The sequence below is a fragment of the Pavona decussata genome, unplaced genomic scaffold, assembly GCF_977016875.1.
Source record: "Pavona decussata unplaced genomic scaffold, jaPavDecu1.1 SCAFFOLD_26, whole genome shotgun sequence".
Classification (NCBI taxonomy): Eukaryota; Metazoa; Cnidaria; class Anthozoa; order Scleractinia; family Agariciidae; genus Pavona; species Pavona decussata.
In genome coordinates this window covers 1,214,357-1,241,556 of record NW_028145449.1, presented here as the reverse complement: position 1 = coordinate 1,241,556, position 27,200 = coordinate 1,214,357, and the positions used below count along the sequence as shown (strand labels likewise).

General features: G+C 38.3%; 4 protein-coding genes across 4 annotated transcripts; 2 read left to right on the top strand and 2 right to left on the bottom strand.

Annotated features, from left to right (window-relative positions):
- Positions 1-2,151: 2,151 nt before the first annotated feature.
- On the bottom strand, positions 2,152-8,435 carry LOC146485434 (S-phase kinase-associated protein 1). The gene is made up of 7 exons (XM_085103517.1): positions 8,285-8,435; positions 6,320-6,416; positions 4,797-4,867; positions 4,096-4,239; positions 3,370-3,439; positions 2,815-2,885; positions 2,152-2,561 (listed from the first exon to the last, which is right to left on the bottom strand). Exons 2-7 carry the CDS (start codon positions 6,414-6,416, stop codon positions 2,526-2,528), a joined length of 489 nt encoding a protein of 162 aa, XP_084959643.1. The 5' UTR covers positions 8,285-8,435; the 3' UTR covers positions 2,152-2,525.
- A 130-nt stretch (positions 8,436-8,565) lies between these two features.
- LOC146485433 (uncharacterized) lies at positions 8,566-14,947 on the top strand. The gene is made up of 7 exons (XM_085103505.1): positions 8,566-8,582; positions 8,708-8,788; positions 10,175-10,274; positions 10,704-10,855; positions 10,985-11,040; positions 12,693-12,941; positions 14,323-14,947. Exons 2-7 carry the CDS (start codon positions 8,714-8,716, stop codon positions 14,549-14,551), a joined length of 861 nt encoding a protein of 286 aa, XP_084959631.1. The 5' UTR covers positions 8,566-8,582; positions 8,708-8,713; the 3' UTR covers positions 14,552-14,947.
- Positions 14,948-15,762: 815 nt separating this feature from the next.
- Positions 15,763-18,938, bottom strand: LOC146485432 (cysteine-rich protein 1-like). The gene is made up of 4 exons (XM_085103525.1): positions 18,553-18,938; positions 18,143-18,237; positions 16,731-16,846; positions 15,763-15,885 (listed from the first exon to the last, which is right to left on the bottom strand). The coding sequence occupies exons 1-3, from the start codon at positions 18,593-18,595 to the stop codon at positions 16,748-16,750; spliced, it is 237 nt and encodes a 78-aa protein (XP_084959651.1). The 5' UTR covers positions 18,596-18,938; the 3' UTR covers positions 15,763-15,885; positions 16,731-16,747.
- A 3,299-nt stretch (positions 18,939-22,237) lies between these two features.
- Positions 22,238-26,899, top strand: LOC146485431 (uncharacterized). The gene is made up of 4 exons (XM_085103196.1): positions 22,238-22,406; positions 22,820-22,869; positions 24,480-24,701; positions 25,341-26,899. The coding sequence occupies exons 1-3, from the start codon at positions 22,238-22,240 to the stop codon at positions 24,654-24,656; spliced, it is 396 nt and encodes a 131-aa protein (XP_084959322.1). The 3' UTR covers positions 24,657-24,701; positions 25,341-26,899.
- Positions 26,900-27,200: the final 301 nt, after the last annotated feature.

The following is a 27,200-nucleotide window of genomic DNA, read 5'->3' as shown; positions in this document are numbered from 1 at the left end:
CTGAGTACACAGGAGAACTTGAAATTGAGGAGGGGTTGGAGACCCAAGAATTCCTAAGGGGATCATGTGAGAACTAGAATATACTCACTTTAATTTGAAGGTGAGTTGTAGAAAATGTTGCCATCTATCTCAGAAAAAGGAAAAGGAAAATCTGTCTAATCAAACAGCATGAAAAATCCATCATGACGTGGCTAGGAACACTACCTCTCCATGTAATAGAAAATTTCTCCTGCACCCACTCATATGGGAGCAGGGGAGAGTACTTCCTTTCAAAAGACACAATGGACATGTTTGTGTTCGCCATTTCAATCTTAGGGGACAGGTCCAAAAATGAGTATTGATTTAGGAGGTATATGAAAACCAGTAACAAAATTCGCATTTTGCTCTGAAAATGGGCAAGGATTTCAAGAGCCTGGCTACACACCCCTTCTAAAATTTTGAGGAGTGCCAGACTGAGTAAATCCAGCCCCCCCCCCCCCACCCCCCCTCAGTAGTTTTTAAGTTTCACTAACGATTTGCTGTGATCCATTTGTACAGTGGTGGGTGGACCCTGGGTTGGGGTGTAGGGGTACTCAACAAAGTTTTATACAGGGATGCCCTGCCCCAAACCCTTACCCTTTTATATACCATTTGTGTCAAAAAAGGTAACCATTTCACATATACCTCCCCTAGAAAATAGTACACGTCTACATACCTACAGAATGCATCTCATTTCCGCGGTCTGTTTGAGATATTTTGAAAGGTCCTCTTAATGAAAAAGGTCCTCCTTGGATTGAGTTGTTCCAGAAAATGTGCATACTCCCCCAACCCCACCCTACGAAAGGTTTTTGGTTTGAAACATCTCACTTCTCTAGAAATATTTCAGTTTAGTGTAATGCTTTTCTTTAACTTCCCCCCCCCCCCCCCCACCCCACCACTCAGAATTCCCAATGACCTTCCATGTGATAAATATGGTTATTTTGTGGAGCCATACAATTTAAGGCCAAAATTTCACCTGGCATAGTTTTTGACTAAGCTCTATAATTTCAAAACTTCTCTAAATGGATCTGATTAAGACTTTCCAGGTACCTTCTTCTGCTGCTGTCAATCACTACCAGGAAAGGGCACACCACACCCTCTGTGTGAAGCTTATGTGTCAACACAGCAGCAGATCTTAAAAAGGTCCTAATGATGTAGCGAACAGAGGCTGCTCTTGAAGGGCTCGAGAGTTACAGCCGAGACCAGAGCAGTGGGCATATTGTTGCACTGTGTGTGCTCTAGAGAATGATAAACCTTATTGGTTTCTTGTTAATGGTATGCTGCTTGTCTTAACATGCACCTATACAGGCTAAGAAATAATTAAATAAATGTAACAGGTGTTCATTGAACATTCTGCCTTGTATTGTTTCCATTGCCCTCCCTTCCATGGGCGTGGGTTGGCCAGACCAAAAAAAAAACCAAAAAACTGAAAATTAAACTAAATAATATTTCCAAGTGAGCCTTGGTTTCTAAATATCTTGCCCTTGACTACCATTTTGCGAAGAGCATCATTGCAAAAGGTGCAGAAAAACATTGCTATGAGGACTCAGTGATTTAGGTGTCAGGACACCTTATTAAGGATGAATACATTTAGCATATTAAACTTAGAAACACAAGGTACAAGAAAGCAAGCAATGGATCAAAAAGGTTTTTTACAATAGCTGTCAAAATTCCCCCATGCTGATTGGCTCATGGCTAGTGTCTATAAGAGTATGTAGAGTAAGACAATAAAATGCGGCTTGAGTTTTCGTTGTTCGATACAAGATGATAGATATTACCATTTTGTAACCAACAAGCATAGTGGAATAATATTGTTTTATTAAAAAACAACAGCGAAAAATCACTAAACCTTGCTGAGTTAGTGATATTTTCTTTTTCCCCTGACGCATACTCTTGCCATGTTTGCAAGGCATGGTATAATGGCTCATTTACATGTACATGTACATATACCATATGGGCTGGTAAACCAATCAAACTCTGGAACTACGCTATACAATGAGTCAGTCTTTTTTTTTAAAAAATAGTATAGACCAGTTGGGCCATGGAAAAGGAAACATTTTAAGGGGATGGACTGATACACCCTTTCTGTAGAATTCAGAATATTAAGTACACATTTAGTCTTTTAAGGCCATGTACAACACACAAATTTTTTTTATTATAAATTACATGTCAAATAAAATGCAGTTAGTGTTACAATCCAGATAAGCCAGTTTGTATTTTGAAACAAATTATAAACAACTGCTTGCCATAAGACTAAAAAGATGTTTTGAACTGAATTGATAATAATATTATTGATGCCAAGTTGATAGGCACTTCAACAGAAACCAGAAACCAGAATTTCAACAAATCATGGTTTCGTGAAATGAACAACCCAAAATACTGATGAAAAAAAAAATCGCAGAATGTGCAAAAAAGTTATTTATAATAAGTGGGAATACAGATAGCTTCCAGACGTTCTTCAAACATTTACATGTAGATACAAACTAAGTTCAATTGTGTGCCACAGTCTATTTCTCTTCACACCACTCATTTTCTTTCCGAACCTGTCATGAAAAACAGAGAATCAATCAAAATGTGAGGATAACTTTTCACTGGATTGCCAACTTAACTGCTCTTTGCTAAAACCCTCAATTTAAAGGGTGTGTGGATTAAGGCCCTAAATGACTTTTGATGCAAGGTCAAATTCTCCTTTTGCTTCACAAGTGAATACAATGCAATTTGGAAGGAGAATCTAGCAATTTATCAGAAGTCAGTTGGGACTTTTTTGCAGGCATCCCTTCAGTTTGAAAAGCCTACCTGTTCCTCTTCCTCTGGTGTGAAGTCGTTCTTTATGTTAAACGTCTTCCTGATCTCCTCAGGAGTCTTCCCTGTTGGAGTAAAAACACATTATTTGTTCAAAAAGTTCACAATAAATTAAGTCGCAGAAAAACACCCTGTTACATGATATCATCCTTCTTTTTGTTTGTATTCAGTTTTAGCAAACCAGGAGCCAATTTTATTAAATGTTTACAGTTACATCTAACAATCTGGGTCCTTGTTATTACATGCTTAGTAAGGTTTGAAACAGCAATGTTAAACTTTCCCTACAGTTTGTCTGTTCTCAACAAGAACAAGAACAAAAATAACAAAAGACTTTTCTCACTCTAAATCCTATATTTACCTCGCCTAAAATTCGAGGTGTTTTCCAGAGACACAAGAAAAAAACCAACAGTAAAACATAAGCAAGACGTTTCCAGGCCCCAGAAGAAAGTCTTATTTCAAGGCAATCCAGGAGTAGTGTCAGCCCTGATATTACACCAAGTACACATTGACAGAGTTGAAGGAAGTTGAATGCTTGAGTCATCACAATACCTTTAATCATGTTGGCCACAGTTTTACAAGTAACGTCAAGAAGTCCTTTGATATCAAGGTAGTTTGCAGCCTACAATGCAAGAAAAACATTACTTGAAAATTCACAAATTATGAGGAAAAAAGACACAGGGTTTTCATAAATTTCCTGGTAGAAGGGTCCTTTATGGTGAATAAATGGGCAGCACTCATTAAATTTCTTGTTTAGACTGGCTTTTAATCTCTTTAAAGGTAGGTACCATGTTCAGAGTAAATAGGTGGCAGTACCTGAGTCCTGGCTTCTAATAAAACCCCTGAAGGGATAACATGCCAAACTTTATGATTTGGTTTAAACTGTTTAGCATTATCCTGCTGTGTTCACTGTAGTTCCTGGCCATTAGAGTTAGCTGCTGGCTGCTAGTAACAGCCCTGGGTATAACAAAAACTGTCATGGAAGAGATTTTTTCTAGGTCCTACCCCCTCTAAGTTTCATATTTCTCCTTTAATTTCTTGGCCGTTGAGCCCCCCCTCCCCCCCCCCCCCCCCCCACCTGGCATTTCCAACCCTTATTGCGAGGGAGTATGGATATTTTCTGGAACAACACATTCATTAACAAGTTGAAAATTTCCCTTTGTCATGAAATCAATATTAATACACTGTAACTCTTTATAACTGGTTGTGTCTGCCAGTGGATCTTTTCTCTAGTACAACATCCAAGATGGCAGACATCAGGATAGTGTCCATACTCACAAGAATAAGTTCAAAGAGTGTCCCCTGGTCAACTTTTAGGAATTCTTGATCCCAGGGATCAATATCATCTGTTCTCTTCTCCTTGTTTTCATCGTCATCTGGGGGTGGAGGATCGTCCTTGTGTTTCTCTGCCCACTGGATTACCTGCAGAGTAATGATACAGGCATGTAAATGGGAAACAATGCTGTCTGGAAACTTGCAATGTAATTATAATACTGCTCAGAACCTTGAGTTAATTTTGAATTGTCACACTTAAGGATTTCATCAGCTGACAGGCCTTTTAATTTATTTGCTTTTAACCAGAACTTTAAAATGGAGGCCCGTTTCTCAAAAGTCCCGGTATTTTTTCGGTCCAAAAATCAAATATTCAAATCAAAGTCTAAAGAATAAAAGCGCGGGTCCTAGCTAACAAACCAGTCCATTTTGTTTTGTTAACTGATAGTTTTATCATATTATCTGCAAAACTTTTGAAACCTCTATCTTGAATGTAAACAACAGCTTTCCAGGCCAGTTAATTATCGGGACTTTCGAGAAATGAAACCCTAGGCTAGATTGCATAATACACCAATTTATTGATAACTAGATCAATCCATTTTTTTACACCATCTGAATTGAGGAAGCAAGATTTAAATTATGATCTTGACTAGGAACTACCTGGCACTATGTGGCATACTAAAAGGAGACAAGTATGACTAACTTACCTTCTTTAGAATTGCAGCATTGACATTTGGAAGGGGGACTGGTTCATCGTCATCTTCATCCATACCAAGATCTGCGACAAAAATACAGCCAGTTAAACACAGTCCAAACCCAACACAATACAGGAAACAAGTTAAAATTAGAATGAGGTATTATTCAGTGAGTGACAGGCACACTCGGAAACAGGAGATCTGAATTCTCCTATCAGGAGTTGAGGAGCCCAATTACTAGTTTGGATGCTCTACCACTGAGCTACATGAGACTCGTGGGAGCTAGGGCCATTAAACTAGGTTCATGGGACAAACATCCTACATACTGCTAGGATTTGAATTATCTCTTCCATTGTGTCAATAAGGGAAAAGTAATCAGAAATGACAACAGCAAGCCATAACAGTAATCACGTGGCTTGTGTTTGGATCTCCAATGAAATAATTATTGATCTGATTGGTCAGAGCACAAATGAAGGGCTGGAAGTATTTCAGTGCTGTTTGTCGGATTTCATGCCATACCTCATTTTTTGCATGAGACCAACATCTTCTTCTCAACCCCCCCCCCCCCCCCCACTACCCTGCATTTTTTCCCATTTTAATTGTTGCTTTTGGAAGAAATTGCTTCACTTGTCTTGACAATAACTTACAAAAAATACGTCAACACTGCTAATCACTACATGCTATAGATAAGTTGAACACTGACTGGGTAGCCCTTGACAGGGTTTGTAAACTAAACGAAGTCTCCAAAGTCCACTGCCTTTCAGTGACTTTCAAACTCTTGAGTAACTACAACGGGTCATTCTTACTTTATAACCAGGTACACAATCTGATGACAGTTATCATATGGATGATAACAGTCGTTTGATTTTATAACCATTGCCTGATTTTCTTTTTTTGACAAGAACAAACAGAAAAGAATGTCAGTTTTAGGTCTTAGCTGTAGTTGTAATCCAATCACAATTCAAAAAATGTAGTTAGTCAGCTTGCAATTATTTGCCTGCAACCATGCTGTTGCCATCACTAGCTGTTTGGTAAGGCATGCATGTTTGAGAAATTAATTGGAGGGTTATAAAATAAATAAACCTCTTAACAGCTTGCTAGGAAAAAAATTATTGAATGATAATACCCTAGGCTTCAGGATTGTCCTCAAAACTTCACAGTTGCCCAGTTTGAAGCTTTGATTAACAGTGATCAGCATCAAATTTCTCCTTGTAATATCAATGCTTATTCAACCCCTGAGGTCATGAGAATTAAGGATATGATCACCCAAGGTGAGTTTTCTTTATATTTTAATAATTTCTCCCCAGTACTTTTATTCAAAAGGTATTGGGAGAAGAAGATAGGAGAATTTTTTTTTTGATATTAGGGGCCAATAAGACAACCTTTTAGCCTCAAGCATTCTCCTATGATACACCAGCTTCCTGAAGGGGTTTATTGACTAAGTATTTACCAGCAATAAAAGCAGGTTACAGTTTGCTCAAGAAAGCTCAGCTTGAAAGTTAATAAAAGGCATTCTCTTTCACCCATCCAATCACCTTCAAGCATGGTCTTTATTGTGACCGATGCCTTAGCAACCTCTACGTCAACATCGTAAATTTCTCCATCTGAACTTTGTAACTTTATTTCAGGCATCTGTGAGGAAAAATACAGTATAACAAAATACACATTACTGTATTTTCTCCATAGCTTGTGAAATTTAAATAAATTAAGTTTATAAGGATGGAAAGATGATTAAATTTTTTTAAGGTCACAAGCAATGTTCCAGATAACTTTCAAAGCCAGGGACTCAAAGAGACCTCTCAAGAATTCTTCCCTGGGGGAAGAATAATTATTCAAATTATTCTGCTATCCAGTACTCCCAATAATAGATTATACCAGGAGGCTTTGTCCAAAATGGGTACCTTCTTTAGCCTAAGCTATATAAAAAGGAAGGATTTCATAATCTGAAGTATAGAAAAGGGCATGGAAAACTGTCATTTGGGTATCTGAAAGGACCTTTCAAATAGTTAATTCCAAGAATATAGAAAGGAGATGTAATGTTTCTACTGTATGTGAAAGGGGTACCATTTTCTATGGAAGGTATATGAAAAAAGGTCACCTTTTCCGTCAAAAGTGGGATATAAAAGGGTTAAGGGTTTGGACCTAGGAGCAGAGCCTCCCATATAATATATTATAATAAGCCTTATCATGGTTTTCCACGCCATTTTGACGAGAAGGCAAACAGGCTTGAAACAACAGTGTTTGTATGGAAATCCCATGTCAAATAATTCTTATAAAACATCGCTTCTGAAAAATTCATGAATTGGAAACTTTTGGCACCAGGAAAAGGATTTCAAGACAAAAATTGGAGGGATGTAGCTGGTGCCAGAAAGCGTCCAGTCGTGCTTTAAACTTTCCATACATTTCTCTGTATTTTTTCCTGCGAACTATTTTTAGTAGCAGTTCACGGCTGGTTCGCTATACAGACAAATGTATGGAAAGTTCAAAACATGGACGCTTTCTGACACAGCTACACCCCTCCAATTTTTTTCTTAAAATCCTTTTCCTGGTGCCAAAAGTTTCCAATTCATGAATTTTTCAGAAGCGATGTTTTATGAAAATTGACATCGGATTTCCATACAAACACTGTTATTTCAAGCCTGTTTGCCTACTCGTCAAAACGGCGTCGAAAACCGTGATAAGGCCTATACCTTACTAGCTAATAACAAATAATGAGTATCCCCCCTCCCCAGGGAATTCTGTTAATAATGTGTAACAACTCTAGTCTGCTTCAAGTTGTACTGCTTGTTGTTCTTGTTACACTAGGCTCAGTCGTTTCCAAGTTGATTAATGCATGTCTGTGATTAAAACTTAACCAAGGTTGTCATTGTGCTCTTTAAATTAAAGGAAAGGGCTGAAAGTATGGGTTTGAATCAAAGTTCACACTAACCCAGGTTAGCTAATACGTGTAATTGCAATTTAAACAACTTGACCCTGACTTCTAGTAGCTTTGAGAGAATTGGATAATTGACGTAACAACAAAGCAAATCTGCTATAATTGTAACCTTATGTTAAGCATAAATTATGTGAGTATGTTTGAACAGTGAAAACTGCAATAAGCTTGGATTTCGCAGAAACTTTCAAGAGCTTTAAAACAGAAACTAGTTAATGTAATATACAACTAAGTTAATCGTACATACAAGACTTATATCAGCCTTTTTAAAATAGTGTTCACAGAGATTTTAGCAGAAAAAGTACGAAGATACCCGCAGGTAGTAGACATAGATTTTAACATTTTCCGTAGAAGCGAAGGTCAATTAAGAACTAAAGACAAGAAGCAAGTTTCATACGTGCATTTGCAACGGTAAGATCCTTTCCAAAAGTACTCTGAACGCAAGAAACACCAGGAAAAACAACTGGTTTGAAAAATAATGCGAACATTGTACAGGTCTGAAAAATCGGTTATGCATCGCGAGCTAAAATGTGCCCTACAAAAGAACGAAAAAGACAATAAACAATACCTTAGCGGTCCAAGCTTGTTGCGTTATCCTGGCAGGGATTATTTGAAAGAGAAGCAGAGGAAAAGGATGCAAAACAGATAAACTTATCGCTACAAACTCAACCGCTAAACATTTGCCAATGCAAAACTGTTTCACTTTGGGAGGCGATTGTCCCAGAATCCACTTCGAGCGCTATAATTGTCCGAGGGAAGTCTGGTGATGAGAGATTGTTCACTGATGCTTACATGCACAACAACATAACGAAGTTCTTGAAAACAAAGATGGTGGATCAATTAATTTATCGCTGAGCTAAGCAGAGGTATAAAAATCGCGTACAACACGGAATTTATCGTGGAATATGAAACGCAAAAGCGGCTGCGTGTATCGAAATGAAACAATTTAAGTGAAGAAGAGAGAAATTTCATTTTGTTTAATTAGCACTTACTTACCATGGATTTTCTTCTTGAACGATTCGGAAGAATATTTTCGTTTTTGTTTGGAAGAGACTCAGAGGTGTTTGTGAAGGTGAGATTTTGTTCTTCTTCAAGGAGATGCTAAATGTCTGGGAATATCATAGCATACAGCCATAACTGTGTTGTCACTCTTTACTCTAATGACTACGTTAAAGGTTCAAGCCCTGTATACGGTAGCTGTGCACGTGGCTTTCGTTAGGGGTTTTCCGGGTATAGAATGGTAAAATCCGAGACCCGCCGAGACGCCGAGACCTTCATCTAAAATTCGAGACCGAGACTTATGATACCGGCGCGACTTTCATTCCGGTATGAGTTCACTCCAGTTCTCTCTTGTGGCTCTGTATTCGTTTACATGATATCAGCACAAAATCTCATAATGGAGCGAGTCATACTGGTGCGAGTTCACCCCGGTAACTGTACCGGAGTGAGATTTTCATCCCGGTACGAGAATACAAGAACCGATGTCATGTAAACGTGGTACGGCCGTTCGCTCCAGCATGAAATCACTCTCCCAGTAGTCTGGAACGGATAGCCCTTTGCGCAGTCTTCGATGTCAAATTTTAATTCAATATGGCGTCAAAATCACATCGGTCGGCATGAAGTGTCCCTTCATGTAAACACGGTATGAAATCACAATGTCATGCCAGTATCAAACTCACACCGGTGCGAGTTTTCACATGTAAACACCCCCTTACTTTTAAGGGATTCGTGCTATATAGAGAAAACGCTGTCTAAATGCATGCGCAAAATGGCCACGCATTTAGACAGTGTTATCTCTCTATATATAGCGCGAGTACCTTAAAAGTAACGAAAGCCAAGCACTTGGCAGCTAGAAAGAGATCCACTACAAGCTCAACAGGGTCATGTTTTACATGCCCGAAGTGCAGCAGGGACTTATAGAGTCTGTATAGTGCCAATAAAGAGGAAACTCTGCGTTTAACTCGGGTCAATGGCGAGCACATGGAACGGACAGACGCACGTGCGCAGCGCTGACAACCGCTGGATACAATGTACAGTGTAAATAATATAGTGGCGTAGGCCTTATCAGCCACCTCCAATTCCACATGAGTCATTCAATGTAGTCCTAAGTTAGAATGTCCTTCTCCAATCAGAGATACATTTGATTTACATAAGGTTCTTTATAAGACCCGATGTATTTTTTTTTAGGATCTTAAATTTTTTCACAATCTTGCAGTCATATAAGTTAGGGCCAGGGTGCAAATTCCATGTAAGTCCCACACTGAAGATATGCCGAGAGTTTTGAAGTTCCATGCCAAGCAGCTGCCGAAGTACCTGTGTCAGGAAAAATGTTATGCTGACCGTCTATAGACTCTAATTCCTACACTTGTTGCCTTTTCACACCAACTCCTTCAATTTCTTTATATTTATTATTTATTGATTTTTTTTGGCTTATATATATTATTGTTTAATATCCTAGATTTGTCTTTCTGATGTCAATCTCTCCTCAGAAGAAGAGGTGGATGAAATATTGAAGACTTTCAAGAATCCTTGTCAAGTTCAGGAATTTATTCTTGAAGGTGCTTTATATAATGTACTTAAAGTACTTACAAAGTCACTTGTACTACTCTCAACAAATTTAGAACAGCCTCCTGACTATGAAGATCTGGCCCATATGACCACTATCAACCAATCATATGCTAAGTTCTCCATGTGCTCAAGTGGCTGATGTGTTTGGAAAAAGGCAAGGGCACGGATAATGTTCAAATGCCTGGGTTATGTCCTGGGGGGATGTTAAAGGTTGGAATAATATTGATTGGTGCATTAACATGAAACTGTGTTCTTTGAACCACCTGTTAAGAGGATATTGTTACACTGATGGACACAAAAGTCCTTCCTCCTTAAGTGCAGGTAGAATTATCTTCATCTGTGGCTGTTTTTCAAAACTATTTTGTTTGATTTGTAAAGAGAATTTTGAACACTGTCGTGCACTTCTTTTACTCTTCAAGGAAAACCAAGCATACAGTCGATGCCAATACAATTGTTCTTCTTCTCCAATCTACAAAGGCTCATTCTGTGTGGAAATCAATTGCAAGACATTCCTTGGTCTGTTATATACCTTCGGCAACTCAAAGAACTTGATGTTTCGTTCAATGTGCTGGTGAGCAGAATATTTGTAGGGCTTAATTAATCAAATTATCACGTTTTTCTGTTTCTGTCTTCCAATAATAATATTATTTTTTGTTCGTTTTTATGAAAATATTTTCATATGTGGTCGTTGATTTATCAGAGTTTTCTTCCAAGAATTGTGGGGCACATTCCAACTTTGGAGGTTCTCTCAGTACGGTAAGACAATTATTATGGTTTTTTTTTTAAGTAAGCTGTTAAAAACGTATATCAGTGACACAATTTTTTTTATTTGCCTGATCAAATCTTCATGCTGTTGTTGTATGAAAATCCGAAAAAGATTCCTTATCAATATTTTTCTTCCCCGCATTTGAGGTGTACAAAAGTGTCAAATTTCAATTCTGGTTGGGTACAATAGGGACCGTCAGATTAGAGTACGAGGACAACATTGAGTACGAGAACGACTTTCAAATTTCAAATCAGTCATATCCCCAGAACTCTCTCTCCTTCCCGGTGTTTACCAGCAGATAAGAAGACCATAGAAACAACATTGGTGTGACAGGCAGTTATCTAAACCTTGCAAACTAGATTTGAAAAGTCATACTCGTACTCAATCTCGTACTCTTAATCAAATTTGAAGTTCCCTAATACCGTGCAAGATGGGAGACAGGTGATAGTAAGGGCTGGCACGTCAAAACAGGAACGTTAGTCTCGCGATTTCTCTATTCCTCAGTTGTTTTTCGTGTGTAAAGGAAGAAAACTGTGTGGGTGAAAGTATGACTGGGATTGTTGAATACTCAGAATGAAACGACTGAAGAATAGAGAAACCGCGAGACTGACAGCTTTTTGGGAAGTGTTTTTAACCTATGAGCGATTTTTAGGGCTCTTTTGGGGGCTTAAAATTTCCATATTGCTCGCGGATAAAGAGAAACACGAACTATGTGCAGGCGAATTAAATTACCCATAATTCCTTCGGGTCGCATCGTTCAACAATCAACATACGATTCACAGTTTGTATGGGACAATGTTTTTTTCAATTGAGTGTATATCTATCTGGTGGAGGTGTTTAGGGAAACAACACAGCAAGAGACCAACCTAACCTCCAACCATCGAAGGTCTGATGGGAATTCCAACGCGCTAACCATTAGACAACCGCACCTCCAACATGGTAAATTACGACGTGCTACTTCGCGATTATTTCAACTCGCTCAACTTTTACAACTTGAAAATGGCGAACTATCAGGAACCAAATTGGTAGGAGTAGCGTACAATTAAGTTAAGAAAGAAAATGAAAAATTCACCGTCGTCCGTTGACGTTCTCTACAAAACCTTAAACGTGGTCATTTCACGTTGTTAGGGACCTTAAGCAGAGACGACGACGACGCCGACGAAAATGGAGCTTAAAAAATTGCCTTCGCGTCTTCTGAATAAATTCGCGATGATTTATACTCTCTAAGGTTGTGTAATGTGGCCGAACTATCGAGGAGCTAACGTCGTAGGGGCGCCTTTAAAGTTCAGAAAGAGAAAGGAAAATTAATCATCATGCGTTCACGTTCTCCATAAAACCTCAAATTAGGTCATTCCACGTTGTTGTTTTGCAGAGGACGGCAAAGAAATGTACCAAAGTGTATAATGCACGTGCAGAGCCACTGTTTTGCTAATTAAAACTATTGTTTTCTGACGTTCTCGTTGACGTCGTCGTCGTCGCTGCTTAAGGTCCCTGTTGTTTTGCAGAGGACGGCAAAGAAATGTACCAAAACGTAAAACGCACGTGCAGAGCGATTGTTTGTGCTCATTAAACCTATTGTTTTGCGGCGTTGTCGTTGCCGTTGCTGTTGCTTTCGACTCATACTTTTATTTTCCTCTTTCAGAAACAACCTCCTCACCTACTTGCCAACTGAACTTCTCAATTTACCAAAGCTTAAGACCCTTAACGTCCAAGGTAACCCATTAGTATCACCACCAGAAGAAACTACAGAGCGAGGATTGAAAGCAATTTTAGGTTACTTGAAAAAGAGAAAAAGCAGAAGAAACGTGTTTGCCAACTTTACCCCTTGGTTCTCTGTAAACGACAGCCTTGCTACTTTGGAGGTACCAACACTGTTGGAAATATCTATCAAGTAAGTGACCTAACCAGGCTATTACACCTCAGTTTTTAATTTATAGGGAGCTTTAGCAACGACGACGGCGACGACTGCGAAAACATCGCTATTAAAATGAATTCGCGTTTTATCAAACGTCGTTGCGATTATTCCAACTCGCTTCAAATGTCAAATGTAGGTGAAATTTCCTGGAGTTGAATTCTTGGAGACCGCACCCAAGTTTAGAAGGAGAAAGAAAAATTCGTCTTCGTTTGTTTACGTCCTCCATAAAATGTCCCATCAGGAAATTTCACGTCCCAGTCGTGCAGTGACGGTAACGAAATGTACCAAAAAGTGCCATGCACGTGCAGAGTTGTTGTTTTGGTTATCAAAGCCTTTTGCTTTTTTGACGTTCTCTTTGCCGTTGCCGTCGTCGTTGCTAAAGCTCCCTGTTGGGAGGCGCAGCCCTGCAAAGGTGAAGTTTCTAGCTTAACTTTTTCGACGAAAACCTATTTTACAAAACAAGTTCGCCGTGCACCCCTCGAATATCGTGCTCGCTCAGTTTTTTGCGTTCTTCCCTAGTGACTGAACTCATTGACGGATTTAAGGGCCGAAAAAGCAACGCCTGTCTCTTTTGTCTGGGAATTTTTTAGAAACAATGCTTGTTTTGTTTTGCAACCCGCATTTCGTTTTTAAAGGATTGTTTTCGTAAGCTGTTTCAGTTTCATCTGTTTTTATACTCTAGTTGGAACTTTTAGTCGCAGCAGAAAGTTCTTATTTCACGAATTCTCTAGCTGTTGTTGGCTTTAAGAAAATGCTTGCTGACCTCGTTTCGTATTTTTGTCGAGATATTTGCCTTTCCGAACACGAAAGGAATTGGTTTTCTAAGTGTTACGAAATTTTGTGTTGACATTTTGCCGAAGAAAACGCTAGATTTTCTTTGAAACTAAATCCGAATTTCCGAGGCGATTTTAAAAGGACTTCCGAACAGATATCGACCGAAATGAGTTATGACTGGTTTTCACTAGCAACGCAAGCACAAGCACAGGCATAAGAGCTTTATGTCAAGTGAAAACGAACGCGACGCAAGCACAAGCACAAGAAAAGGAAAAAAATTGATCCTTGTGCTTGTGTTTGTGCTTATAGCGGGTTGTTGGAAAGCCGATTAACGCTAATCCACGATTAAAAGTTAACCGAACTTTTCAACTCGGACATTCAAGATGATTTTAAAGGCTCATTTTAATCTTATGTTAAAGAAAAGTCTAAGGCAAAACTGAGGGACAAAAATCTTTTGGATGAATCCTTACGGATTAGTAAATATACTCGAATCAAAGTTCACGTTAACCCAGGATTAGCTTAACAAGGATCTTTATCGTCCTTGGCAAACGGTATACAATGTATTTTGTTTGTGTTTTCGCAGGTGCATTCTCGACTGCCATATAGACTTTTTGGGTGCGAGGGACATACCACCTCGACTGAAGTCAAATCTAGAAGACATCAAAAAAGAAGAACAGACCTCCATCTTCATCTGCAAATGTGACGTGTGTAAAAAGTATTTCTCCAATAAGTTCAAATTTGAAATTCATGACTGCGGGAACAAACCGGTGCGCGGTTATTCTGCATCAAGCATTATCCCTACAGGCGTATGACATGAAATGTTTTTGGTTTTTTGCTGTCGTTGTCAACGATTGTAAAAATATGTTCCCGCTAAAAATTGTTTCCGCAATTGTTTACTGCAACAATGGGTTTTCCAGTTATTTCTTTGTGATACCAAAGCGCGCATAACACTGGTCATGAAAGCGCCACGAACTACAACGTTGCAAAAGAGAGCTGGTTTCGTTTCGGTAAGTTCTTGCCTTTCTTCTTGCGACATGCGATTTTCCGCTTCCCTCTTCGCGAGAGGTAGTTATTGCACGTGCTCGCGTTATTCACTCGCTTTACTAGAGAGATTTAGCATCGCGTTTACGTGAAACGGCAAACGTCACTTGCCGTTTCACGTTTCACGTAATATAGCGTGCACCTTTTGACTTTAGCTTTGATTTTGCGTGTTTCGACGAAGCTGTTTTGCGACTCACTGTGGTGAGTTCATGAAAAAAAGTGCCGTTAGGAGTGAGTTAGAAGGATTTTTGAACATGAAACTTAATATGCCCAAGTATGACTTGCCGGAAAAATTATTGGGGTATTTGTTTTCAACAATTAACCACTAATATGTATAAGAAAAAAAGGAAGAAATACTTCCGTAGTTCTCGCGAAGGGCAAACGCGAAATAGCCTGTTTTCACGTAGAAACGGCAACCGGCAAACGCGAAAAATGGCGTGGAAAATCGTGGTCACGTGGTCATTTTTGCCGTTTGCGTTTCACGTATACGCGATGCTAAATGGAAGAACACGTTTAACCGCCTTTCTGAACATTGATCTAGATCAAACATTTTTATGGGAACATCACATTTGTCATACATGTACGAACAAATATTTGATCGTTTAGTCACCTCTGCCAACCAAGTTTTCGCGAGCAGTACAAATGCAACCAATCAAAAATGGAAATTCATTTGTGTGATGTCACGTCATAACTTTAGCGGTAATAGACAGAAAGTGTTACGTTGGTTCTCTTTGTCCGGTGTTTGGTCAAACTTTGTTTCCCCTTTTAGCCACCAAACGTTTTCAGTGTATTTGTTTTGTAAGAAAAACAATGGTTGGTTCGTAGTCTAAGTTTCTCGCACTGGCGTTTTTCACTCCCTCCCTAATCCCGACTTATAGTCGATTTGACGAATTTGTACATACGCAAGAATCAAGTCTAACAAAGGTCAAAGCTTTACGCTTCGTTATAAGAATCCGTAGTAATTCTAATACTGCCATAACAGTTCTTTTTTAAACTTAATCGTTTTTTATTAAAAACTTGAAGTTCTTTACAACAGTCTCAAATTTAAGAGGTTTCTTTTCGCCTTCCTCAATTCTTGGACGACAGTCATCCGGAACTCTTATACCTGGAGAAACAAAGTAACAGAAGTATTGTTAGTGTGGTGGTCAACCTCGTTTTCGCTCTTGCGGGAGGGGGAGGGGGGAGGGGCGGGGGAGAGAAGGCCCTCGTGTAAATTGTTGCCAGCGATTTTTCTTCCCAGTTAATTGCTGATAGTCCTATATTGTCATCTTAATTACGTTTCGTTTCTTATTATATTCGTCTTGGTTTGGTTCACATCTGGACGTCACCCAGTGGGTGATACGCCCAAGGCTTAACCTCTCATCACCGAACGGGCTGGCGCCTGGCGGAACTGTGAAGGGTGCGAATCGAAATCTGCATTCTGTTCGTCTTGTAAGCCATTCACCTCCATTGGAATTACAGCGTTTCAGCCTTCTTTTACGGTTTCCAAACAAAAATAATTTTACGAAATGCTATATATCGAAGCTCTTTGCGCGGCATCTTCAACAGTACACCGCCAGGTTTAGAACTCGGCGATACCTCAATGAAACAATCTCCTGAGCTATCAAAGATCCGATTTCGTGCCTATAATTCTTCCTCAGAGCCTTCCCAATACAAAAAAGGCAGTACGGTAAAGCTACGACTAAAATGGTTACGACTTCCTGACCTAATTCAGTTAAACAAAGAACTCTGAGACTAAAAGATGAATTGATGTTCAAAACGCACATTCTTTTCCTCAGGTTAGCGCCTCAGTTACATAGAATTTTAAGTCGAAAATTCGAGAACTGTGGCATTTGTTCGCAAAGCGGCCGCCATTCCGCCAATTCTGAGGCCGCAAAGGATTGTTATGTGACATCCCAGACGCAGTCTTGCAGGTCGAGATGGCCCTGGGGACGAATCACCTCTACATACCAAGCAATAGTCACGTGTTAGTACTTGTGTGATTCGGTGGTACCGCCATGGCCAAACCCCTTAGGACCAAACTCGGCGGCATAGCATGGTTTATGGCAGTAAGGCTGTCCTTTCCGCTGAAAACAGAAAAATCCTTTAGGAGAGCGAACAGCCCCGCTTTGAACTCCCTGTGGCTCTCCGGTTTCGGCCGGGGAACTTGGAGGCTGTGCTTAATTAACTAGTTCAAATTCCTCCTGTACCTTTCAAAAGCTCTATTTTTACAGGATTCTTAAGACCTGCGTTGCATTGTTCTGTTGTTCGTTCTTTTGCCCTTTTGGCCAACCCATACAGAGCGTTTTCATTCACGTGACTACCGGCCATATTGGTTTACTGAAACAAACGAAAGTATTTGCATAAAAATAGAGTTCAATTCCCAGAGGTTTAGTTTGGGACACCAACATGGCCGCCATTTCTTTGTTTTGGGACACCAACATGGCCGCCGTGACGTCATGTGAAAACACTCTATCAGACGTCCCAAACGATGCAGATTGCCCCCTCGAGTTCACGCACTTTTAAAATATTAATATTAAACTATTAAAATAGTTATGTGGGTATTGGTAGAACAAAATGGGCCAGTTATTTAAACAAGAGTCTAACTAAGGCCGCGGCTTAAGACAATCAGTGGGCCTCCAAATCTGTTTATAAGTGGTTTATTTTACGTAGATAAATATTTTTCTAGTCTGGGATGCATCCGACCCTATGTTTCTCTTAAAATTTTGAACGTGTGTATAATCCGCAAAAGCCTTGTAATAGGCAATTGAATTTTTCATTCACCTATATTTGTTCGACTATTTATTTATTTATTTATTTATTTATTTAAAATTTTGGTGAGTGATGTTAATTTTTTCATATTTTTTATTTTTTTTGTATTTTCAATTTTGTGGGGTTTTTGGTTTGTTTTGTCCTCGCTAAAAGTAATACGGACATAACCCTGAACTGTGATTTTTCATAACAATTGTCCGCGAAATGAAGATTTTAATGATCGTTCAAGAATGTTATGATGTACACCAATCTCTTCATAAGAGCCTACAACAATACCAATCAATTTACAAGCTTGTGTTCAGGTACTTGATGCATGATGTCCGTTGGATTTTATGCGATGAATTGGCGAAATCGCGAGAATTTCATTAATTGTTCCATATATCGCGTGAACATATTAACTTGCGCGTAAAAATAAATGCTTTAGGGTACATTTTTTGCGCCACTGAAATAGAACTTGCATGTTGAATTCAAGTCACGCCACGCGGTATATTTAACGTAAACAAACCTAGGATGTTTTGACCCTTCTATTAAATAAAAACATTGTCATTCTATTTGTTTGAATGGATATATTGGTCGAAGACCAAACTCAAATGACATGCGGATAGACAAACCTCGGCATGATTTCCTCTAGCGAGTTGTCGGCCACATTTTTTGCACTTTAAACACAAAGGATGATACCAGTTTCCCAGAGATTCTTTCTTTTCACCTGTCAAGAATTTGAACAAAGAGAAAAACTATCTTTGATTTTTAAGCTGTAAAGCTGTATACCGTAGAATTATGTTCATGTAGCGACTGCTGTGCCACTATGAAGTATCATTTCAACAGAAGCGTGCAAATGAATGGAAAAATTGGCATGCTAAATTCTTGCTTGATTCTTTTCAATGTTTGACAGCCTTTGTCGAAAGCTAGCTAGCCTACACAGCGAATGAAAAGCGTTTATCTCAGTAAAACGCATGTCAAAGTCAACTGAAAACAATTCGTATTTTAAATCATTGATAATCGCAAAAAAATGATCGCTCACCCATATAAACGGTCTTTTCGCATGTTGGGCATTTCCTCGACATGTTCAATTCCTTGTTTTCCTAAATCGCAATGGTTTTAGCTCTACAAGTAAGATGAAAGCAAGCTATCCTGACGTTTTGTCTCGAGTCGTGCACCTGCACAAAATAACATGAGGGAAGTAATTTAAATTCGCGTATATTTGCATTAAAACCTTCGGTTGGCCAATCAGATTTCATTTCTGACATGCTACTAGTCACATACGAGGGACAATTTTTTTTATCAAATTTGAATGAGGGCATTCGATTTATATATAATGTTTATTTCCCCACATTGGGAAAAACCAGAAACTTAAGGCTTAAGGCAACGGCTCGCCAATGTGCGAAACAAACTAAACTTGATCCGGCGACATCAGTTAAACGCAATGTTCACATCTTGTGAACCTTATTGCATAGACTGATTCAGCGGGGAGAAAAACTGAAGTCAGTTTTAATCACTATGAAATAATTTTGAATGAAATATAATATACACGCAGCTTTTCGTTTTCGTGTAAAATATTTTACGTTTTGAGAGCTGAAGTACAGTTATTTTATGAAAAATTGCGCAAAAAATTCTAAATACAATACCATCATTTGGTCGTATTTACGCTTCGCTTGGTCACTATAATTTTCGTTTAAAATTAGCATACGAACCCAAACGATTCCTCATCTTAAACGGCGTGCTTTCAGAGAAGTCGCCTGGAAACTAAAAAAAATGCTTTTAAAGGTATTAAAGTTTCTTGCTTGAAGAATATGTCTGCAATATTGCTAGATATCAGAGTTGTGTTGAGATCTATTTGAGGGCTGTGTGTGGATTTCAAAAGCTTATTTTTAAGGCAGCTGATTACCAAAATGGGTGTGGTCAGGTTATTCAGTAGATAAAGCCATATTGCAAGGCAGGGGATCGGAGCCGTGGTTCTCTCTATACAATCCATCATTTTCACTAGTGTGATTGGTCAAAACGTGTCACGTGACGCCATCCCATATTCCCTAATCAAAATTCTCTTAAAACTACTTAATGACCGCTTAGAAACCCTTAAAAAATATTTATTACTCTCCCAGCAAAAGCTAATGTGTATAACTTTTCTGTTTCTTTTTTGTCTTTTCTATTTTACTAGCCTGTTTTCTTGTACTTTACTCGAACGCAGTACTGTAATCAAGGATCTCCACTTGTTTATATTTTGCTTCTAGTTTGAGCATGAACACGACCTTTAGTGATGGCGTGACAAAATAAATCACACGGATAACCTCCTAAAATCGATATCGAAATCAATGTACAAAAAGTGTTAGATATCGGGAAATGTTGCACTATCGGATCGATTTGAAAAACTGGTATCGCCCCTTTCTCATCGTCTACAGCTTACATCTGGCACCGCTGGAATATGAAATTTCACCTGGGGCACATTGAGAGCGAATCGAGATGAGCCATTTCTGGTCTGTAAACTGGCCTTCTTACTGTCGGTGTCCCAAAAAAATCACTGTCACTTTTTAGTTCCCTCTCAAGTCACATATTTTCTCCATAAAAATCTTCCAGTTAAAAACGAGTAAATGTGGTGACGGTCTAGCCTAGTTACAGTCAATCCACATCACGCGTGATCAGTATTTTTGAAATTTGAAGGGAGTTTTTAAATTTACATGTCAGTTTTGAATATCGCCACCGAGATTTCAGAGTTCCCGTAGAAATGTCCCAAGTATATTGACGGTAGACAGCTATGAATTTTTCTTTACATTACAGCATTAAGTATTTCAAGAATAACAATTGTTGCCCAAGTATTTTGAATCTTTTTTTTTTTAGTTAATGCGTCTTTTTCGTAAAGATTTCCCGCAGAGAAATGTTTAAGACTCCATTCAAATGCCAGACATTACTAAGAGGAAAATGTTCATTTCAATCTCGGAAATACTGGTAACGCGGGACGTAGACTGACTGTCGTGACCGTATCAAACGGTGTAGGTAAAGAGAAGAAGGGAAATGATCACTAAAAACAATAATTACGTTGAGCCTAACAGGGGCGTAGCGTCCATATACGCACGTACGCCCGTGCGTACAGCTGAGATCTGAGATAAAACTTTTTTTCTCATTCGATTTGCTGGGTAATAATTTCATATTTTCACATTATACTGGCGTTTTTTTTTTATTAGAATTCCCATTATCCAAGCATTAATAATTCAGTACTGGCCACTAATAATGGCAAAATGCATTCGAGTGGTAAGCAAAAATAGGAAAAACGCCTCACAAGATGGAAGCACTAATGGAGTGGCATGGATCCGAAAGCGACGCCGCAGACTTTGGTTAAGACTCTTGATCACGCAAACTCCCAATTTTATCCCGGTGCATGTACTATGTTGCTCTCGTAACGTTGTTAACTTATTCTGTGTCTACATGCACTGTCGCGCCGCACGTAGCTTCAGTAGCATGAAGAGACTAAAATCTCCTCTGCGAGGTACGATGACGGACGAAAAATAAGCTCCCTAGCAATCCTTCATAAACATAAGAACGTGGATATTGACAGGTTTACACTGAACGTTTTGTTGGAAGATGCGAGCGGCGATGAGGACGTTTGTACACTATCAATCAAAACACGATCTTCACAACATTACACGCCCGCCGTATCCACTTTTAGAACTGGCGGTGAAAGATACGTCAGTCATGCTGTCAACGCTTCAGAACTACTATTGTCTAATTGACCAATGAGGTGTTGCCGTTGCTGGTGCAACGGGCCTTTGGAACGCGAGACAGTGAGAAGCTGTTACAGTCCCTCTATTTTTTCGCTTGCCCTCCCCCACTATACTAACACCCACTCCCGCTCCCCTCGGTAGTTTAGACACTCTCCCCAGATCGCGCTCGCTTATATAAACAAAGATGGCGGCGGTTCCATCGAAGCCTACCGGTCTCGAGAATCCCACGGAAAAATAGGGGGGCTGTGAACAGTCTAGGTTGGTAACGGAATTTGCCCGTCTTAAGGGTCGACGCCTCGCCCTTTGCTTGTGACCTGTCTTTATTGTCTTTGTATTTTTTTTTTTCTTTTCGGAAAACTGTAGCTTACAGAAATCACTAGGGAAACGGTTAAAATAAACAACTTTCTACTGCATTTTTGCCGCATCACTTATAGAAAATGCCCCGCAGAAAAACCAGGAGATGGTATTTCTGAGACCCTAAATTTCAAAATTTTCTGGGGGACCATGCCCCCAGACCCCCCTAATTGTAAGCGCCTTTGGCGCTTACGAAAAATTTATTCTCGTGCGTACATCTTCAAAATCCCACGCTACGCCCCTGCCTAAGCACCATCTGACTTTAAAAGTATAGATCTGAGCTTTCTTTCCAGCACTCTTTGAGCCTTATTGGCTCACGGAAAAAAATGGCATTTTAAGCATTGAGTTCCAAGTAACGAGGATGGAATAGAGGCTTGATATGCAGAATCAAATAGAAAGTGCACAATCAAGTGATATAGTACAAAGTAATAAAATCATCGCCTCATCCTGCATAAGTTCAACGTTTTAGAGTGGGAGGGTACTATCAGACTCATGAATGAGGGAGGGGAGGGGTCGGATTGGCCACGATTTTGTACATAATACTCACTGTTCATCTCATTTCCATTCTTATGATCACACATGCGTGCCCTCGCACTTCCCCGCTTTCATGTCAATGCCAATGAAACAAGAAAGTCCGCCATGGCGAATTCCAAGTTGCTTCTGTTGGTTCTTTTGATAGCCGTGGCAGTTTATCTTGTGACGAGTCGGCTAAAGTCCAAAAAGAAAAAGAAGGTAAGCTTTAAGAACTCCTCTGTTGAACCCATCTGCTCTCCGCTGCCCTCTCAATCTGACCGACTTCATGTGGGAGGTAGTTTTTCATACAATAAACCCTTCCTAATCATTAATGCTTCAATTTGGATGATTTGAATGGCGGTATTTTAGCCGACCCCTGGGGAGGAGGACTTTATATGGAGCCTGGTCTGGGAGGCTGATAAATGACACGAAGGTGCAATCTAAGATTTCCTACCTCGGCTTCCACTTAGTATTGCTATCATCTTTATTTTATTTTATTTTTCATAATACTGTAAGGCATGTGTGGCCTCGCAGTTTTCCGCTTTTCAATAAATTGCAATAAAGACAGGATATTCTTTCATTTTAACCCCCGCATTTTAGGTAAAAATACAAGCATCACCCTTTTCCTTCTCTGGTTACCTTTTTCTTGTTTCCTTCGGCCTAACCTTTATCGATCAAGGTAATTTCAAAATTTTGATGCACAACAAGTACAACAGGGGAAGGATACGTCCAAAACGGACAGGGACAGAGCCGTACCCGTAAGAACCTAATTGGTTTCCGTACATGTTATTTATAAGGCGTAAATAGAGAGCACGATATATTTTCATCACTCCTGTTTCAAAGATCATTTTCAAAGATTATTTTATATGCTTGAAAGGGATTCTTTTATTATTGTTATTATTATTATTATTATTATTATTATTATTATTATTATTATTATTATTATTATTATTATTATTATTATTATTATTATTATTATTATTATTATCTACACGGATATGGGTATGCAAGATGTGAAGGGAATGAGAAACTTTCGCTGGTCCTGTCTAAATCAACAGATCTGCTTCAGGAAATAGTTATTCGAAACCAGGAACAATCTTCAATTTATGATTACTTTAAGAAATAACTAATTTGTACAAACACTGAAAGAGTTCATGTACCGCGCGTATTATCGTTACTGTTTTGCTGTTATGTTTTTGCATTTAAAACACTAATTAAAATTGGTAATGAAATGTATTGAACTTGAACTCTGGATAGCTTCCTTAAGGAAATGGAACTTTATCACAGTACAGAGTAGCCGTTAAATATTAATCGTTAGCAAACGCTGCGCAATTTTTTACAAACCTCTATTAAGCGGACACCCTCTATTAAGCGGACTCTTGGGAAGGACCCGAAGGTGTCCGCTTAATAGAGGTTTCACTGTATTTTTTTTATAAAAACCTTAAAAAACGCTGAAGCTGAGATTTAGCTAAAATTTAAGAACATACTAAGAACATTCCCCAGGCTGAGAGTCAGTTAAGAACATTTTCAATTTCACCAAATGTATTTAAAACGAACAGGATAAATACGGCCAAAAATAATACAGGTGAAACTTCAGTCTATATTGTCCAATTAACCCAAATAATAGGTGTCTTGGTAACGTCCGCATAGTTTTATTGAAATACTATAACAGAGAACTTAAACACATCTAAAGAACTTTCCAGGCTCGAATTGCCAACAATAATAAGAACGTTAACGTTCAGCTTCAGCCTCAAAATTAGACGTTCTTACAAAAAAAAAAAGGAGTGTTTATCCCCGATCGAAATATGATAATATCACGGACTTTGCCTGTGCCGCGTCAAAATCTACGTTTTATCATCATAGTCGAATTCGCTGAGAAATGTCTAAGGGTACTATTTGCTTCTGACCATGATGAGGAAGAGAGGTAAGTCCCTTGCCGTTTCCATAGAAACGTCTATAAAATTTTCAGACTTAACGAAACTATGCCTCCACTTAGTTTTAGAATACAAGACTCTCATTTGTACCGTCTCATTTCAGTTCTTGGGAAAAGCATACTCATACCACTCGGAATGTCTTCTCAGTCTTTATCATCCTTTCAAGTACTTTGCCGGTTTAACTGCCGTTCTTTTGGTTCAAATTCAGTTCTACTACCGTTTATAATAATAAACACTCTACCCCTAGCATACCACGAGAATGAAAAAGGAACATATTTGGGGCTGAACCTCCCCGTATAGCGTACCGATATGAAGCCGACCCCTGAAGTCCTTACCCGAGATTAGTTTAAACCTGGTGTTTACCAGGGTCCAATTTGAAGATAAGGCTTCCATAATACCTACCTTCTCTGGATTTTTCTTTTAATTATTAACAGGAAGCTTTTGAAGAGGTTGATGGCTTTGTCACTAAAGATGGCTCTGTCACTGCAGAAGAGTTACTGGTTTTTATGCAGAAAAAGTCAGATGGGACGGTTCTGCTTCTTTTCGACAAAGGGCTATTACCTACAGTAGATACAAATGGGGATGGAGAACTGAACCAAAAAGGTACCTAAAAAAGAGGAATGACCATTGTAAAAATAAATACCACATACAGTCATGTACCTTATTCGTACTAATTTTCGCGAGGCTTTAATTTCGCGATTTTCGCGATTTGTAAAAAATCGCGAAATTAAAGACTCGCTAAAATTAGGATACGCGAAAATTAAAGGCGCGAAATTTAATTCACTTCAATAATTGCTTTAATCAATGATTAACTACGTTTTTAGCTACATGGTAATTGTCATCAGTCTATTTATCTTCTACTTCAGCACTTTCTTCATCTGAATCACTCATTTCTTCTTCTTGTACATGTAGCTCTTTCAAAACATCTTTCGTGCAGTCATCGAACTGTGTGGCATAGGTATTTAAAATCATATTTTTACAATTGACTTTTACATTGACTTTTATTAAGTACAATATTGCAGTAGCATTTGATTGATTTGCAGCATTTGCTTGATTTGTCTGATTATCAACGCTATTTCTATTACGTAATTGCAAATCATGATTGTAAATCAATCGTTATTAAAGTGATCATTCAATAAAAAAAACAGTTTTCTAAGTCTGTCTTTTGTCAATTTTCGCGAAATTAAAAGCCCTAAATTTATCATTTTTTGCAAAATCGCAAAAATTAATGCTCGCGAAATATTCGTGTTCCAAATTCGCGAAATTAAGTGCCCGCGAAAATTAGTACGAATAAGGTATATAGCTAGTCCAAGCTAGGGTTCAAAGGCGAGATTATTTCACAGCTGAATCACTCTCGAAGTTAGCCATAGCTTTCATGAACTTACCGAAGCTGGCTTTTTGATTTTGTTTTTTCTATTTGGCAACTCATTTTCTCATTTATATAAACGCATTTTAAATCGATTGCATCTGAACTTAATTTGATTACACCGAGGGATTTTTATATTGTTAATGCGAGAACTCCATTCCGAATGACCTTAGACAAAAATTGTTCGTTATTAACATGTGTCGATGATATAACTGAATTCAGAAGTTTTATTTTGTAAAATTCCATGACTGCATTCACGTGTCGAGTGTCAGAAGAAGAGTAAACATAGCTCGATGTCCTGAGGATAAAAGTTGTCGGTTAACTCGCAGATGCCAACCATAAAATTTAAAACTATATGTTCATAAAAACCACAGAATATAAACTTTACCGAATTTCCCTAACTTCTGATTAGTTTTCTCTGGAATGAATTAATTTAACCCCATGGTTTATTTTGAGCAAAGTATCAATGATACGTCATGCAAATACAGGATACTATGTATTATTGATGACGGTTCGGATGAATTTTACAAATTTCTAAAGGGAAATTATTGTGACTCCATGTTTTTACATGACACTACATGTGCTGAAGTAAACAAAGAAATTGATAAATTGGCAAACAAATCAAGTTGTGGTATTGATGACATAAACAGCAAAGTAGTTAAACATGTCGCCCCTTACATATCTCTACCACTGTCTCACATTTTTAATTTTACTTTTTCAACTGGTAAAGTCCCAGATGAATTGAAAGTAGCTTTGGTAACACCGGTGTATAAATCATCTGATAAAAATGTATTTTCAAATTACAGACCAATCTCTGTTCTCCCCTGTTTTTCGAAAATACTAGAAAAACTGATGTACAAAAGATTAATGAACTATATAGATAGAAATAAAATTTTATTTGACCATCAATATGGATTTCGAAGTAAAAGCACTACTAATAATGCAATAATTGAACTTGTTGATAAAATAACACAAGGGATAGAAAATAACCAGTTCACTGTTGGTATATTTCTTGATTTATCAAAGGCGTTTGACACAGTAAATCACGATATTCTTCTAAAGAAGCTCTCTTTCTTTGGTATACGCGGAAATTGTCTTGCATGGATAAAAGATTACCTAACCAACAGAAAACAAATTGTTAAATATAATCAAATCAGATCAACAGAAGTGGCAATTACGTGTGGGGTCCCACAAGGATCTATTCTTGGACCATTACTTTTTCTAATTTATATTAATGACCTAAACAATTCTACCAAAAATTTATCTACTATATTTTTTGCAGATGATACTAATCTGTTTTGCTCAGGTAAAGACATAAATGAACTCGAGCGTAATATAAATGCGGAATTACTTAATGTTCAAGAATGGTTAACACTAAATCAACTTACACTCAACATAAAAAAATCCAATTACATAATATTTAGAACAGCAAAGAAACAGTTAAAAAAATCACTGACTCTTAAGCTTGATAATAAGGAGATCCAGAGAGTAGATAAAACTAATTATAATTATAAGGAATTATAATTGACCAGCACTTAACATGGAAGAATCATATTGATTATATCACTAAGAAGATAATAAAAACCACCGGTATGCTATGTAAGATTCGCTTCTATGTCAGTCAAGTACTATTGAAAATATTATACAATAGTTTGATTTACCCTTACCTGCATTACGGAAATATCGTTTGGGCAAATAATTACCCCACAAGGCTAATGAAATTGTTCAAATTACAAAAAAAAGCACTACGTATCATAACATTCTCTCCATATACCGTACCATCTCTTCC